Source organism: Epargyreus clarus, unplaced genomic scaffold, assembly GCF_041222505.1.
Source record: "Epargyreus clarus isolate Ecla_fem2 unplaced genomic scaffold, WU_Ecla_fem_2.2 ptg000033l, whole genome shotgun sequence".
Taxonomy (NCBI): Eukaryota; Metazoa; Arthropoda; class Insecta; order Lepidoptera; family Hesperiidae; genus Epargyreus; species Epargyreus clarus.
The window spans coordinates 2,983,407-3,001,208 of record NW_027332238.1 but is presented as its reverse complement, the minus strand read 5'-3'; the positions used below and the strand labels follow the sequence as shown (position 1 = coordinate 3,001,208).

The following is a 17,802-nucleotide window of genomic DNA, read 5'->3' as shown; positions in this document are numbered from 1 at the left end:
CATCATCAGAGTACACAGAACTGATAAAGTTTTATCAGTCTTATACTTTAGCTTCTATTCTCCTTTCATTTCTTTGTTCTCTTGTTTCTCACTTTTCTCTTTACTTTCCCTCCTTCCGTCCTTCTTTTATGTTTTGTCCTTTGCATTTTACTTATTTTTACATTTTTCCATTTATCCTTTCCTCCCTACCCCCTCGCCTAGGCCCCACCCTTTTCTATATATATATCTTCTTTGTTTCTTCCCCCATCTTCTACCTGGTTACTTATTTTCATATTTTTCCATTTATCCTTTCCTCCCTACCCTCCTCGCCTAGACCCCACTGTCTTCTTTGTTTCTTTCTCCGTCTTCTACATTAGTTCTTCATCCCCCACTCCCCCCTTCCCCCCCACCTCGCCCCCCCCCCTCACCTCCTCACCGGGCGAGCCGCCCTCAGATGCCGTAGCGCACACCTTGCCGCGGTGCCCTTCGCAATGCGGTAGTTGCGGCCCACGCCCTTGAAGGCGCCCCGCCCGAACACCTCCACGCACACACGCACGCGCCGCCCGTCCGCGAGGCGCTCCGGCTTGCTGCACACACACAAACACGTTGCATTAAGAGAGTGAAATTTTATTATAATAGTATAATGAATTTAATTGAGTTGAGAGACTCAAGTATTATTATAATAGTACTAGCTGACCCGGCAAACTTTGTACCGCCTCAAAATCTATTTATCAAATATATATCATATAAAATATAGCCTATGTTACTCGTGGATAATGTAGCTTTCGAATGGTGAAATATTTTTTATAATCGGTCCAGTAGTTTTTGAGCCTATTCATTACAACCAAACAAACAAACAAAGTTTTCCTCTTTATAATATTATAATAATGTAGATTGAAAACGATGGTAAAAGTAAAAACTTTAATTGTCAAATGCGGGTATTAATTAAAAGTGGTCGTATAAAAGGGCATTGCAGATCGTCTACTGGGTAGTTATTTTCCGATCTTTGTAAAAAACGTAACTCTGCCAGTTTTGTTGCTCATTTGCATTTAATTGCTTTTCTGTTAATTAATTTGGATATTTAAGGTTCTCGGCTTATAAAAAGTTGGTTTTTAAATAATTTCCTGACAATATTTTTAACAATAGTATAATGAATTTAAATTGAAAAAGCTTCAATAAACAACCTTTATTAACGATATATTTACGTTTTCACATAATTAATAAAATAATAAATAAAATAAAAAAATAACTATTATAGTTATATTCTTATTCAAATAATAATAAATAAATAAGAAGACTGGCGTGGCGGCATGGTTATTATTTCGATCTGACTCGCAAAGAGTTCCGGGTTCAATCCTCGACCAAGCATTTAGCTATCTATTCTGAGTTTAGATGTTTGTGTACTCCTCTTTATGTGTGTTCATGGCATCCACGACACAGGAAATCGTAATATGAGATTGTGAGTATAAATAGCACTAAAAAAAGAAAACTTGGTTGTCTGTAAAGTCGGTTTACCGACGATAGTTGAACGTGACAACGTCAAAGAAAATACTGATGGAATGGTTGCATTTTTCAAAAGAAAATTTTAATTTTATTTCTTTGATAGATATTTTGTACGGATATAGAGAAGGAGGTAAATACGCGAACGCAGATTGTGCCTCTTTGTCGCTCGTTCCGCGCTCTCGCTCGCACTTCAAGCCTTAAATGGAACGCCTCAGAGCGAGGTAACGCCGCATGAGTCATGTTTTTTGGTGCGTGCGGCCGGCTCCATCGAATTGTAAGACATTGTCACGTCAAAAACATTTAAATGTAATAACGAGTTTCATCACAATAAATTATTTAAAATGTAAAGTAGTGTGCACATCACTCAATTTAATATAAATTTCCCATTTCCAGAGATTATCGCTTATGAGTGAATATGTGAGTGTGTACGTGTAAGTGTATGTACTCATTTGAGGATTTACGTTTGTGTGTGTGCATATGCACGCGCATATTTGTGCTTGTGCGTGTGAGTATGATCTTATATGTGTGCGTGCATATGTGCGTGTTTGTTTATGCTATGCACAGTGTATGTTCTCATGTTAGTATGCCTGAGCTCATGTTTGTGTTCTGTGCATGTGTGTGCTCTCTCTCTCTCTCTCTCTCTCTGTCTGTCTCTGTGCAATGTGTGTGTGTGTGTGTGTGTGTGTGTGTGAATGGATGTGTCTGTACGTCTCCCTCTGTGAGTGTGAGTGTGTGCGTGTGTGTGTCTGTGTGCGTGTGTGTGGTCACTCACCCGAACTTGGCGGTGTCGGGCTCGGCCTCGAGCAGCTCCCTGACGGGCGACTTGGGCGCGGCCGCGCTGAACGCCTCCAGCTCCGCGCCCATCAGCCGCACATATGATGCCCATACGGCGCCCAGAGACATGCCTACAGACAAACAGACATACGTGTGTTACATATGAAACCCAAATGGTAATGTGAAGTCTACCAATACGCACTTGGCCAGCGCGGTGGACTGTGGGCTAATCCTTCTCATTCTGAGAGGAGAGCCGTGCCCAGCAGTGGGTTAGTAATGGGTTGATGATGATGATGAATTTATCACTTATGATATCTTCCACAAACTTAATCACTATAAGTGTGTCATTTATATGATGTGTTTTTTCTTTAAAAAACCAACTAATTAAATTCCCGGCAAGGGATTATTTAAAACTAATAATGTAGTATTAATTTTCATCAAAATCAACATTGACAATCAATAAAATTTCAAATTTCACCATTCGAGCTTACCTGAAAAATGTATCCAGTAAATAATGATTTCAAAATGTACATATTTGCAGTTAATTAAGATTTATAATGGTTATGCTCACCGGAGTCGAGGAATATGGCCCCGGCGACGGACTCGAAGAGGTCCCCGAGCGCCTTCGGCACCTCCACGTCCTCCGCCTGCTCCATCTCGTCCTCCTGGATCAGGTAGTGCTGGAACGGAACACCGGGCTTAGTTCTACATTGAGGTTGAAGAAACCCTCTGTGGTTCGACTCCGGCGGCACCACCGCCACACCTATTTCTGTTATAACAGCATTGTAGCGCTGCTGTGTTCTGGTTTGATGTGTGGTAAGAGAGACATACTTATCCGAGGCGTTCCAGCTTAGTCCTCAGGGGTAGCGATGCATCTGTGGCCCACCTCAAGTCCTATCTGGGGTTGATTACAGATGTCCATGGGCGGCAGCAATCACTTACCATCAAGTGGACTACACGCTCGTCTGCTACTCCTATATTATAAAATAATATATATATCTGAAGCGTCCGACTTAGATCTCAGGGGTAGGAATGCTGCGGCCGAACTCAGATAAGTATCTAATCTTATCTTGGGTTGATTGCAGATATCCATAGACCGCAGTAGCCACTTACCATCACCTAAACTGTCTATTTATTACTTAAACTACAGTAATAAATCCTAAATAAATAAAATAAGTAAAAATATCTTAAGGAACATACCTCTTCACTAATAGAATGTCCATTCTCCTCTTGTATTTTCACATATTTAGTTAGCACTTCGTTCAAACCGGGCGACATGTGGCGGAAATATCTGAAAATACAAAAAAACAACATACATAATTATACTCATATGTACGCAATACAAAAGGAAAAAATGTATAAATTAAAAAAAATACTAATGTTCAGTATTTAGAACTGGTCGAAATACTGATTATGAATAAAAGGAGTAAATTCAAAATTTAAAAGGTTCTGTCATAACACACATTGTACGGACAGTCGGCATTCGGATTTCGTCACGGGACGTATATAATTATAATAGTATATTACGGGGGTCCATTTTTTTTTTTTTTTTTTTTGTCGAGGGGGAAACCTTCAAAAGGTACTCGACATCGTGGGAGCGACGCCGAGTTATGCGGTCCGAGCTCCCACTCTTGCCGCCCGTAACCCCGAAAGCCCCTTTTAGTCGCCTCTTACGACAGGCAGGAGATACCGTAGCCCTATTCTAGTCCCGGAACTACAGGGACAATATTACGGGGGTCCTGGGGATCTATTTGGGAGTCGCGAGTGTGTGTCACGGACGACCGGTCGCCGAAGGGAGCACCGCACCACTCTACGGTATTTATATATTTTATTCACCTACGCTATCGTCACTAGCACACAAGGATCCCCCCCCCCCCACAATTTTTTCCGAAAGTTCGCCTAACGGCGGAACATAGCACCGGGGGCAGTCGACCCCTTGAGAATTGCCCGGGTAAAGAGGGACACCTCGAGACCCGTACACCCCACTCCTGGAGGCCCCCCAGGCCACAGAGTAGGACGTCCACTATTGTATTGACACAAGGATTCCAAATTATATTTCGGATCAAACCAACGACCTAAAACTCTACAACTAATATTATTATTTTGCCATAAAAACTAATATTAAAATTATAATTATAATATTAATATATTTATTTATATTCAAACAATGTTTAATTGAGGTAACGACCAATAGACGAAAGTAAATGTAACACATAAATTATGTGTTCCATCCGAACAAGTCCAATTTAAAAAATAATTTTAATTACTTTATTAGACTCAATACATACAGCATTCTTTTTATTTTGTCATAAAATTAAGAAAAATACCTAATTAACAATTAGTTACTAATAAATAATTTATAAAACCTCAATAATCAAAATAATCGTAAAATCGCATAATCGCTATTTTTAAGTATTTTTACTCAAAGTCGAACCAAAACCAAATAAAATCCTTGTAATACCTAACAAATAGTAAAATCGCATAAAAATCGCAATCGCATCAAAAAGTCGCAAAATCGCAACTCACTTGTGAAAGCCGTGCCTCGCTGCTAACGTCGCGAATATCGTATTATTGACGAGCGCCGATCGCAAGTCTGTCAGCGCCCCGGGCGAGTGTCGCCTCGCGTCTTCGTATAGGTGACGGGTTATTAGATAATCTGGAAATACAATAACATATCAACAATAATAAAATAAATTTAACTAAATGCCTAGCCTAGTGGTTTGAAACTTGCTCCTTCAATCGAAAGGTTCAAATTTTTATGTCGAATCTTAGGTTTGTACCTAACTTGAATAACACTGATAGCCTAGTAGTGAAACTCGGCCTTTTGATTGAGAGGTCCGAAATTCAAATCCCAGGTACGCATTTCTGATTTTTCAAAGTTATGTGTGTATTATAAATTAATTATCACTTGCTTAAACAGCGAAGGAAAACATCGTGAGAATTATTAAAAAAAATATATAGGTATGGGATGTCTATCATTCCTCACATGAAAGTTTGAGACGTTAGAACCTTCTCTGGTTCGACTCCGGCGGCACCACCGCCCCACCTATGTCTGTTATAACAGCAATGTAGCGCTGCTGTGTTCTGGTCTTAAGAGTCGTAAGGAAGAGCTGAGGCGTTATAACTTAATTCTTAAGTCTCTCATATGTGGCCGACATCTAATCCTATCTGAAGTTGATTATAGATGTCCATACGGCACGCCACTTACCATCAGGTGGATTGCATGGTTGTCTGCTACTCCTATATTATAAAAAAGAGTCCCAGCGTAACACTTTCCATAACGCACCAACGTTTCATTCTACTTCTAGTGGAGGGTTCGCTCCGGGTCCTCGTTGTCTGACGTTCCATCCCCCGCCACTTCCCCCACCCCCCCACTCACCCAGGATGGCGTCCCCGAGGAACTCGAGGCGCTGGTAGCAGTCCGTGAGCCTGTTCTGCTGGTGCGAGGCGTGCGTCAGCGCCTGGAGCAGCAGCGAGCGGTCGCGGAAGCGGTAGTGCAGCGTGCGCTCCAGGGCCTCGTAACCTGGAACCAGAGGGAGAGGGTTGGAGAGTCACCATTAGAGATGTGTGAGGTAGCTAAGGCAGCACCTAGAATCAATAACATTGTACAATAGTTTTTATTGTACAACAAGGTGACGCGTAAACGGTCAACGATATTGTGCAATATTGTGAATTGTGCAATATTATTAACCGTTTAGGGTTAATATTGAAAATTGCGCAATGATTGAACGCAAGGTTTGAGTGAACTTAATTTTTATTGTATCATATTTTTTAGTTTTCTTCTATACGACAAACAAGAAATATACAACTTAATATCTCACCGGATAGCATCCTTTCCAGCTCTCCTTCGGGATCTTCCACGTACCGGAGTAGGGGAGACGGAGGTGCCCTCAGCTCCCCGAATATAGTCTGGAATTAAAAAAAAACGTTTATTAAAAAAACATTGAAAAGCATAACACATATGTGTTACATTCAAAGAGTTTAAAAGATGTGGTAAGGAAGATTCTTAAACTTAATACCAGTACCACTGTGACACCGATCTATCGTGAGGCAGTTCAACGTGTCGGTGTGCAGGTGTGATGACAGACTTACATATCGATTATCGATACCTTAATTCGCAAATCAGTCAACCCCACTTTATGTCAAAATGTTTTTTTATTTATTTTGATAATAAATGTTGTTGAACGAAATCAAAATAAAACAATGTGAGCCGTCACGGGACGCCTGGCAGATGTGAAACATCGACATTATTTTGTAAAAGTAATATGCAGAAAAGAACATATTGTGATAGGAACTAAATATGTCATAATGATAAAATAAAATATTACGATTTTTAGACTAAAATTATCGCGGAATTGAGACATTTTATTATGTAACGGGTACTCACGATATGCGTTTTTTATATTGCCGATATTTCGACCCAGTTGCATGGATCGTGGTCACGGCGAAACTGAGGTGGAGGGGAGAAACCGTTGACAAGTACTAGTGGTAGATTAATCTATCTACCCTACGTCTAGTTCGTTTTTCTTTTCTAGGTTTCATATCACGACACACAACACTGACAATATCCTTACGCTCCGTACTTTGCACTATTTGTGACTTGCATAAACTAACCACTGGATTCCACGTTTGGGCTAACTTAAAACCATCTTCTCTATTGAAGTTCCTAGGATGTTTCTTGATCTCTATTGCTTCTCTTACTAAACGAGGAAAGTAATGACGCTCAGTGGAGATCACCTGAGGTTTGTGTAATTCAATCCAGTGGTTACAACCTGAACTGAGGATGTGTTCGGCTACCGCAGATTTCTTAGGGTCATTATTTTTGACTGCGCTGATATGTTCCTTAATGCGTTGTGATATGGCTCGTTTTGTCTGCCCAATATACGAGCTACCACAACTACAGTCAACCTTATAGACCCCTGGGCACTGGTATGGAATAGTATCCTTGGGGGAACGAAGATAGGCCGCGAGCTTTTTAAAAGGCGTAAATATACTTTTTATGTTATATTTCCGATCTAAAATCCTCCCTATCTTATCCGTGACACCTTTCACATACGGGAAATATGCGGAATGCCTTTCTACTACGTTGGTGGTGTTATGATTCCGTTCAGTTCGTTTGGCTATAGTTACGTGGCCATTGAGACGCAGGACCTTCTCCAGGTGTTCCAACTCCTGCGCCAAATGATCATTGTCACATAATTCATAGGCCCGGTTCGTGAGGGACTTTGCAACCGAAGCTAAGTGTCTGGGGTGGTGGTGTGAAGTGCCGTGTAAGTATCTATCCGTGTGAGTAGGTTTCCGGTAAACTGCGTGACTAAATGTACCATCAGGGCGGGCCTCTAATGCGACATCCAAGAACGCCAACTTCCCATTGTCCTCCATTACGATTTTTTTCCAGATAACGATGACTATTTATTGAATTCGATTGCGCATGGCGACGCGTCGCCACACCGTACACACTACTGCATATAGACTGTATATATATATATACCATCGTATAGCGGCATGCGTCGCCACGCCAGAAATCGGTTTTACGTGCGGCTATAGATGTTTCACATCAATAAAAAAAAACATTTTGACAAAAAGTGGAGTTGGCTGATTTGCGAATTAAGGTATCGATATGAGGGACCGGCTTGGTGCTTATGGTGGATCTACTCAGACTTCATTCATGAAGTATTCCAACTTAATCCTTTAACAAATTATGACATTCCGATTTAGTCTCCATGAAAATTAAATAATGAATTTTATTATCTTAATCTAGCGTTTGCCGTCAGGTACACGAGACATTCCAACTTAGACAACGTCAATATCCTATAGAATGACCTTACTATGAGGTAGACAGCACACTTTCTTATATAAACACAGCGTTTCCTTTAGGTACCCGAGACATTCCTGTTCAGTCATCACCGACATCTTGTGGAATGACCTTACCATCAGGTGAACAACATGTTTCCTCATTGAAATCCAGCTCCTGTTTGCAGACACAAGATTCATTCCAAGTTGGTCTTCATCAATATTTAAAAAATAAACTTACCATCAACTAGACAGTATGCTTGCGCATTTGAACTAATGGTCTATTTGTAGGAACACAAGGCATTCCAGGTTAGTCATCAACAATATTCAAAAAATGTCCTTGCCATCAGGTAGACAGCATAATTTATCGTATTAATCCAGCGTTTACTTTCTGGAATATGAGGCATTCCAGTTTAGTTTTCATAAATATTAAAAAAAAATAACCTTATCATCAGGTAGACAGCGCGCATATGCATGGTGTTTGTTTGTAGAAACATAAGGCATTCCAACTTAGTCATCATCGATATCCTATAGAATGACCTTATCATCCGATATACAGCATGTCATCTCATCCAAACCCAGCATCTATCGCCAGGCACACGAGGCATTCCACCCTAGTCTCCACCCACCTGCGTCCAGCCGCGTTCCCCCCGCTGCGGCCTCAGCGAGCCGACAGGGCGGCCGCGCCAGCTGCACGAGGAATCCATGCTCGGCTCCGGCTCCGGCTCCGACTGCGATGACCAGGAACACTCCTCGGAGTCCGATGAGTCGGGGGTCGACGGCGGTGAGTACGACTTCTTTGGCGACGGGGTTGCTGGCGGCTTCTGTAAAGATAGATATAATATTAGGTAGATATAAATGAGGTCCCTGTATTTCCGGTACCAGAATAGGGCTACGGTATCCTCTGCCTGTCGTAATAGGCGACTAAAAGGGGGGGGCTTCGGGTGGCAAGAGCTCGGACCGCCCGGACAGCGACCCCGGGATCGACGGTGGTATGTGTGGTCGCATACCGTCGTTTACACCGGACGGTGTGGTGATAAAATCTCACCTGGGCCGAGCTTGACGGGCAGTGCGCTGTGAGGACTCCGGTTACGCTCCTTTGGAAATTCAGGAGTCCTGTACACAGTGCTGAGGATAGTCACCGGGGGAGTTTTAGTAAAAATAACCCCGTGTCGTTCCACGGCACCGGATACATATAATAGATATAAATGAAAATCCCTCCCGGATGGTGTGCCCTTGAGGCACCGCGATTCAGTGGACACGACATGAACAGCACCCCCCACTGTCCCCCCCCCTCCCCCTCACCTGCAGGTCCCCGGCGGCCGCGTGGGGGTGGTCGCGCGGCAGCGGCAGCTGGTGGCGCGGCAGCACGCTGATGCCCAGCCACGACATGAACAGCACCCCCCCACTGTCCCCCCTCCCCCTCACCTGCAGGTCCCCGGCGGCCGCGTGGGGGTGGTCGCGCGGCAGCGGCAGCTGGTGGCGCGGCAGCACGCTGATGCCCAGCCACGACATGAACAGCACCCCCCCACTGTCCCCCCTCCCCCTCACCTGCGGGTGCCCGGCGGCCGCGTGGGGGTGGTCGCGCGGCAGCGGCAGCTGGTGGCGCGGCAGCACGCTGATGCCCAGCCACGACATGAACAGCACCCCCCCACTGTCCCCCCTCCCCCTCACCTGCGGGTGCCCGGCGGCCGCGTGGGGGTGGTCGCGCGGCAGCGGCAGCTGGTGGCGCGGCAGCACGCTGATGCCCAGCCACGACATGAACAGCACCCCCCCACTGTCCCCCCTCCCCCTCACCTGCGGGTGCCCGGCGGCCGCGTGGGGGTGGTCGCGCGGCAGCGGCAGCTGGTGGCGCGGCAGCACGCTGATGCCCAGCCACGACATGAACAGCACCCCCCCACTGTCCCCCCTCCCCCTCACCTGCGGGTGCCCGGCGGCCGCGTGGGGGTGGTCGCGCGGCAGCGGCAGCTGGTGGCGCGGCAGCACGCTGATGCCCAGCCACGACATGAACAGCACCCCCCCACTGTCCCCCCTCCCCCTCACCTGCGGGTGCCCGGCGGCCGCGTGGGGGTGGTCGCGCGGCAGCGGCAGCTGGTGGCGCGGCAGCACGCTGATGCCCAGCCACGACATGAACAGCACCCCCCCACTGTCCCCCCTCCCCCTCACCTGCGGGTGCCCGGCGGCCGCGTGGGGGTGGTCGCGCGGCAGCGGCAGCTGGTGGCGCGGCAGCACGCTGATGCCCAGCCACGACATGAACAGCACCCCCCCACTGTCCCCCCTCCCCCTCACCTGCGGGTGCCCGGCGGCCGCGTGGGGGTGGTCGCGCGGCAGCGGCAGCTGGTGGCGCGGCAGCACGCTGATGCCCAGCCACGACATGAACAGCACCCCCCCACTGTCCCCCCTCCCCCTCACCTGCGGGTGCCCGGCGGCCGCGTGGGGGTGGTCGCGCGGCAGCGGCAGCTGGTGGCGCGGCAGCACGCTGATGCCCAGCCACGACATGAACAGCAGCGCCCCCCGGGGACCGCACTCGAGGAGGTACGCCCCTATGAGGGCCTCCACGCAGTCGGCGATTGACTTGTCTATGGATAAACACGTGTTTAGTTTTAGTGCAGTGGTTCTTGAAGTTTCTTAGGGCTTCTTGGTTAAAGTGGTTCTTAAGGCAAAAACTTGTTTTGAACAGTGGTTCTCAAAGTATGTTTTAAAGTAGCTAAATCGTACCGCTCGGTGCAAGACTCCAAACTTTTTTTTTAGAGAATATTGGAAAGTGTAGAATCAAGTGTAATTTTAAAAACATGTTTTCCAAACTCAACACAGTCATAACAAAAGTCCAAAAACCCTTAAAATTTGAACATAAATGAAAATAAAATTAAAAAATGAAAAAAATACTAAAAATGAAACAAACAAAAAGTACACATTTATTTGTCTAAAAATGTAAAAAGCTGACCTGGTATGCTATGTTGTGTGATCAGGTTGTACGGTATGAAGCAACCAGCGTTGTCAGTGGCGGCCTCTTTCTGCATCTGCATTTCTGCATCACCCTGTAAATATCGTGAGAATTCTTTCATAACATTTATCACTTGTAAATGTATTCTACCAGTCACATTACACATAATAAACCTGATTTTTTTAAGAATTTAATTCTCGAAAAGAGAATATTTTTTTCACATTTTCTTTATAGTAATCAAAAGATAACATTGATTGTCTATATTTTCTTTAAGAAAGCAAAAGATAACTCTGATTTTTTTATATTTTCTTCCAAAAAACTAAAAGATAACCCTGTTTTTTCTATTTTTATCAACGTAATTAAAAGATAACCATGATTCTTTTCATTTTCTACGAAGTAACAAAATGATAACGTTTCTACGTAATCAAAAAATCAACCTGATTTTATGTTAACATTTTTCGAAATAATCATAACCTCACCTAACCTAAACCTACCCACTTAAGTATTTAGGAAAACTTGGAATAATTTTTAAATCATTTTTAAATCATTTTTTAACCTTTTTTATATTTTTTAAATCTTTTTTAGAATCTTTATGAAATCTATATAAAACTCACCGAAGTAGGATGGTGTGTCGGCGGGGGCTTATGGCACGGTGGTAGCCAATTATCGTGCGGTTCGAACTTCGACGCTATCATGCGGGCTCCTAGACGCTTGTTGCGACCGAGACGGTAGAGGTTCAGATTCGATACCTGGGAAAATTTTAACAATATTCATTTTTTTCTTTATATAAGAATGAAGTAGCACTTTAGAAAAAAAATACTAATTCAATAAAACCTCGGGTTCAAACTGATTGTTTGTCACTAATGACCCACGGTTTGACCTTCATATATTGAAGCTTGAGAGTAACCCAACCCAATCCAATGTACGGGACAAAAGCAACTTAAATCATAGTGAGTCAAAAGGATATTAAATCAAATTACGGGTCATAAGTGACCTAACCGCAGGGACGGGTTAAAAATTACCCAATAATATACGGCATAATAGTGATCCAACCCAATTTACGGGTCAAAACTGACTCAAATCAAAGAGTGGGTCATAGGTACCCCAAATAAAATTACGGGTCGCAAGTGACCCAAGAGCATTGTACGGGTCAATAGTGCAACGCAACAGTCCCGGTGCCCCACCTGCTTGCTGCGCATGTGCGAGAGCTTCCCCTCGTGCACGGCGGGGTGCGCGCAGTACAGGTACGCCGTGATCGCGAACTTCAGGAAGCTGTCGCCGATCGTCTCCAAGCGCTCCAGGTTGATGCCGTCGTTCGCGTTCGACATCGTCAGCGCCTGTGGAGGAGGGGGGGGGTACGTGTCAATATGAAGTGAACGCTTCAATTTTTCTGCACATCCCTAACGCTGTTTGTCCACTGCACCGTCACCGAGCCGATGCCGATAATTAATGACGGCGCCGAAGTAGCGTACACATACATTTACTATGGGATGACGGTGCTCGGGTGACGGACGTGCGGTGGACAAGCTGCTATAGCAAATGTATGTACGCTACTTCGGCGCCGTCATTAATTATCGGTATCGGCTCGGTATCGTGGTTGGTGGACAAACAGCGTAAGGTTGACTGGGAGATAATGCTATTTAGCATTAAGTCCGCCTTTTGCACCACACTGTTTTTAACATGGTCAATAAAGAGTAAATAAAAATAAAAAACGCTGGGATTCTGACCATCTCCTGTCTCATCGTATCGACGAGACGCGCGTGTAGTGTACACACGTGTGACAAGAATAAACACATGAACTTAAAGCTATTTATTCTATTTATAATTTATATTTTAAAATTACTTTAGTTACATACATACATACAGATCAAACTAAAAAAATCTAAAAAAAAAAACGAAAAACTCACCTGCAAAATAACACTAGGACTCGGGCCCGGGTGTCCCTCCAAATCCGGCTGATAATCAAAATCGAAATCCTTCGCATTCTGCACTTTCTTATCTTGGTAGTACGGTGTATACTCCTTAGCTGTTCTGAACGCATTCACCTTATCCACATAACTATCCTTTGAATCAAAACCCACATTCACGACTTTCTCATTAATATAATCAGGAGAATCTATATCTATGTCTAACATTGAGAAGCAGTTCAATTTCTTAACATCATTATTTGGTAACGTTTCCTTCAAATACTTTAAAAGAATCCGCTTATTCTTTTCGACGCTCTCTAAGGTCACTTGCCCATCTTGTAATTCTAATTCGCCGTATGGGAATATTTCGTCCAGTAATCTAGCATTAAGATTTGCTTTATCTATTGCACTTGGTCTGTCAGTATCTTTTGCAAATTCGTTATCATTTGATACAGTTGGACTGCATGCAGTATGTTTTGTAGACGTTTCCTTATCTTTTTTATCGTTTGTTGTAGATAGACTGTCATGGCTGTTAGAATCTTTTATAGACGCTTTATCTTTTGTAGCATTTAATGCAGTTAGACTGCAAATGACAGTATGTTTTGTAGACGTCTCCATATCTTTTTTCTCATTTGATGTTCCACTGTCATGGCTGTCAGTATCTTTTATAGATGCTTTATCTTTTGTATCATTTGATGCAGTAGGACTGCCATTGTTAGTATCTTTTGTAGAAGCTTCCTTATCTTTCACTGCCCGCATTTCGTCTGATATTTTTATGTATTGGATATCTATTATATCTTTTGAAGGTGCTTGTATATCTTTTACTGTATTTAATTCATTAGATATTTTCAAAAGAGTATCTACTTCAATTTCACTATTGAAATCAATTTCAGTTGACAATTCTTTCGTTAGTACAGTATTATTTGATTCACTTATTACATCTTTATTATCATTTATAAAACCAAAATCTAGATTATTTAAATCAGTCTCACTTGCAATAAGATTCTCATTCTTACTTATATCAAAATCACTTGAACCTTCTTCAATGACTTCATTACTAATCGATTCTGGTTTCAGAACCACATCTTTTATTTTATCTATTTCTTTATCTTTTACATATCCAGCTATGTTATCTATCTTATAGTGTTTTATATTCAATTCTTTTCGTAATCTTTCAATTTCTTTTGTATTATCCGGTAATATATCTTTTATGGGTTTATCTTTTGTTATCAAATTGCCTGCTTTTATATTTTGTTTGTGTTTCATGATAGATTTCTTGTATTTTTCGATGTACTGTGAACAAAGGAGTATAATGTAGTCTTTGTATACAACGCTATGCATTATATATAAAAACATATATTTTTTAAATAAAGTTTAATACATAAACATTACATTACATTACATTTTATATAAAATTACGTTACTAGAATGCCAAGATTTGTTACTGATATGACCTAAGATTTCCCCAACCCCTCCCAACACAACCTTTTTTTTTTTTGTTTTCGAGCGGGAAACCTTCAAAAGGTACCCGACGACGTGGGAGCGACGCCGGATTATGTGGGATTTTTACCGCACTAAAACCCCCCCGGTGGCCGTCCTCAGCGCTTGTTGGAGAACTCCGGGATCTCCGATGGAACACAACCGCAGTCCTCCGAGCGCGATGCCCCGGTCGGACTCTGCTCTGGGGGAGCAGTTTACGCTCCTCCCGCACACCTGGTGTTTACGACGGTATGCGACCACACACACCGCCTTCCTTTCCAGCGTTGCTTGCCGGACGGTTCGAGCTCCCACTTTTGCCGCCCGCAACCCCGGAAGCACCCTTTTAGTAGGGGATACCGTAGCCATATTCTAGTCCCGGAACTTCACTCCCAACACAACCTACGACTAAATTTAACACACCCTCCCTTTACATGCCACCGTACTCACCTGGGCAGACGACCTTCCTCCATACAGAATGACATCCAAAATTAATTTGTCACTATTGTACATTACCAACAGATATTCCCCCGCCCTCCTCAATTAAGACCAATAGAATCTATAGTCATACAATCCCCTCTCATAAAACACTTCTATAGTGTACACCCCCCACTCATTAAACTAGTCCGGCGATCCCTCCTTAGACCCCAATGTCAAATCAAATCAAATTTTTTTTTTAATTCAAAATAGGTTCTTTACAGAGCACTTTTTGAATGTCAAACTACCACCACTTCACAAGGTGTTTCGTTATGGAGAAGAAGCGGCGAAACAAACTCCATAACACACATCTTTTTAAAAAAAATGGTTTTTACAATGTTAAACTTAACCTAATGGTACATGTGGAGCTGGAACTACTTCAGACCACACCGTTTTGTCAGTCAAATAATCACTTAGTTTATAGTACGCTTTCTTACATAGCGTTTGTTTAACGACATGTCCTCCTTAGACTCCTTAGCAAAGGAGCGGAACCGAAACGCTGCATGACGTGATTGTAATGTTCAACTCTCATTCATTCATAGCTGTCATTTTAAAAAATATTTTTAATCTGTTCTACTGTTTCGAATGAGATGCTTCTCTTGAGACCGGTATCAAATGATACGCACTTGATACTAATTTATTAATTAGCGACGCTCTCAAGTCGCTGATCGCAACTTAAGAGCTCAGACTCAGACTCAGTTGATACGAACTTAAGATTGATATTGAGATCCATCTATTAATACGGCCCTTAGACCCTTAGACTCTACCCCCGCCCTCCTCAATTAAGACCTATACAATCTATAGTCATACAATCCTCTCTCATAAAACACTTCTATAGACTACATCCCCCCACTTATTAAAGTAGTCCGGCGTTCCCTCCTTACACCCCAATGTTACTCCAGGGGCCCCCTCCCCCTCAGTCCGGCGATCCCTCCTTACACCCCAATGTTACTCCAGGGCCCCTCCCCCTCAGTCCGGCGATCCCTCCTTACACCCCAATGTTACTCCAGGGCCCCCTCCCCCTCAGTCCGGCGTTCCCTCCTTACACCCCAATGTTACTCCAGGGCCCCTCCCCCTCAGTCCGGCGATCCCTCCTTACACCCCAATGTTACTCCAGGGCCCCCTCCCCCTCAGTCCGGCGATCCCTCCTTACACCCCAATGTTACTCCAGGGCCCCCTCCCCCTCAGTCCGGCGATCCCTCCTTACACCCCAATTTTATTTATTTTTTTTTTTTTTTTGTATAGGCCAACGGCGGCACTTACAAATTGTCAGTTACAATATTTTCTTAAACTACTACCGGATCGGAACGCGACCTCTACTGAGAAGATCCGGTAAGAAACTCAGTGGGTTTGTCTTTTTTAATTTTAAAAATAATTATTCTCTTTTTAATTTTTTTTTAAATGCCATTATTTTTACATATAATTAATAAAGCATTAGCTCCAGTATCTTGCTTTACATTTATCTAAAAAAAAGAAGCTTGTTACTCCAGGGCCCCCTCCCCCTCAGTCCGGCGATCCCTCCTTACACCCCAATGCTACTACTCCAGGGCTCCAGGTGCCCCCTCACCTGCGGCGGCGGGGCGCCCCCGCGCAGCAGGCGGCGCTGCGCGCGCGCGTCGGCCGCGTCGTCGGCGGCGTCCGGCTGCGGCGCGCCGGGGCCGCTCGCCTTGCGCTCCAGGTCCACCGCCTCCGCCTCGTGGGCGGTCTTGTACTCGATGCGGACGCCCATTGCTGGTGATATATACAAATATAATACATTGCAAACTGTGGTGTATGATCAAAGAAGGTAAGAGAAAATAGAAGGGAATGCACGTCAAACAAACTCGCGAGTTGATTGCACACTGATTTATTCACTTCTACGTACGACTTGCGGGACGCAGCCCGCCACCTTTTCACGCACACATACATAACACAAACATATACAGGATGAATTTTTGTAATGGGCCTTCCGAGCCAAATGAATCTATAAGTAGACCACTACTTATAGATTCATTTGGCTCCAACTTATAGATTCAATAGTCCACCAGGACTAAGGTCGTCGGAGGCCCAAAAGTTAACTGGGGGTCCCATTGTAATAAGTTAATTAGATCTTACAAAATTAGTAAGTGTGTTTTATATATAGACCTATTCCTCGTAAAAAACGTATGATTCTGGTGGCCTTTTTATACAAATTTCACAGATTGTTTGGTTTTAACGAAATTTCTTGTGCAACTGTATTTGGGGGCCCCCAAAATCGGGGGCCCTGAGCGGCGCTAGAGTCTATAAGGATTAGTGAAAAATGCTGAAAGGAGTTACCGAAGCCGATTTTGATAAAAACTAGAACTGTATCATTCGTTTTTTAAAATATCTTTTTCCCTTCTAATGAGCACATTTTATAAAAATAACACACCCTATATTATTTCACTATCCGATAGTGTAGCTTATAAGGATCAAATTCTGTGAAGTAATGACAAATGACAAACTAAAAGAAAAGTCTCATTTTTAAGAAGTTACATATTTTTCATACATTATCATACTAATCCTTAACTAATTCTTCGATGTTATAACCAATACATAGAATATGTATTAGATTGACTCACCGTATGTGTTTTTCCCACAAAATCCATTAGAATCAGTGTCTTCGTCGCTAGCGTCGGAGTTGAGATCCGAATCGTCTGTATCAAAGTCACTGCAAGAAAAATCAACCACAAAACATATCTTACTAATTACATAGATAAATTGTTTATGGGTGGGTTGCATCATGTAACTTTAACATTTACAGAAGCCTAACCAACCGTCAAATCCATGGTTATAAAAATAATAAGTTGCACCATTTTAGTTGAGGTTGAAATAACATCATAACTAAAATTTAACCTGAACCGCTCGAATTGAATTTAATAATATTATATAAATTTATTGTAAGCCTGACATTATTATTATTGACATCTTTGATTATTATTGTATTAATTA

General features: G+C 43.3%; 1 protein-coding gene across 1 annotated transcript in view; it reads right to left on the bottom strand.

Annotated features, from left to right (window-relative positions):
* Nucleotides 1-403: 403 nt before the first annotated feature.
* The window catches only part of Dcr-1 (Endoribonuclease Dcr-1), a 50,615-nt gene continuing 33,216 nt past the window's right edge, over nt 404-17,802 (bottom strand). The window contains 15 exon segments of the mRNA XM_073090531.1: nt 404-566; nt 2,255-2,387; nt 2,828-2,936; nt 3,457-3,547; nt 4,783-4,912; nt 5,636-5,779; nt 6,078-6,165; nt 8,679-8,873; nt 9,601-10,628; nt 10,994-11,087; nt 11,608-11,742; nt 12,178-12,330; nt 12,901-14,193; nt 16,421-16,584; nt 17,433-17,521. Coding sequence (XP_072946632.1) covers nt 404-566; nt 2,255-2,387; nt 2,828-2,936; nt 3,457-3,547; nt 4,783-4,912; nt 5,636-5,779; nt 6,078-6,165; nt 8,679-8,873; nt 9,601-10,628; nt 10,994-11,087; nt 11,608-11,742; nt 12,178-12,330; nt 12,901-14,193; nt 16,421-16,584; nt 17,433-17,521 — 4,009 coding nt within the window.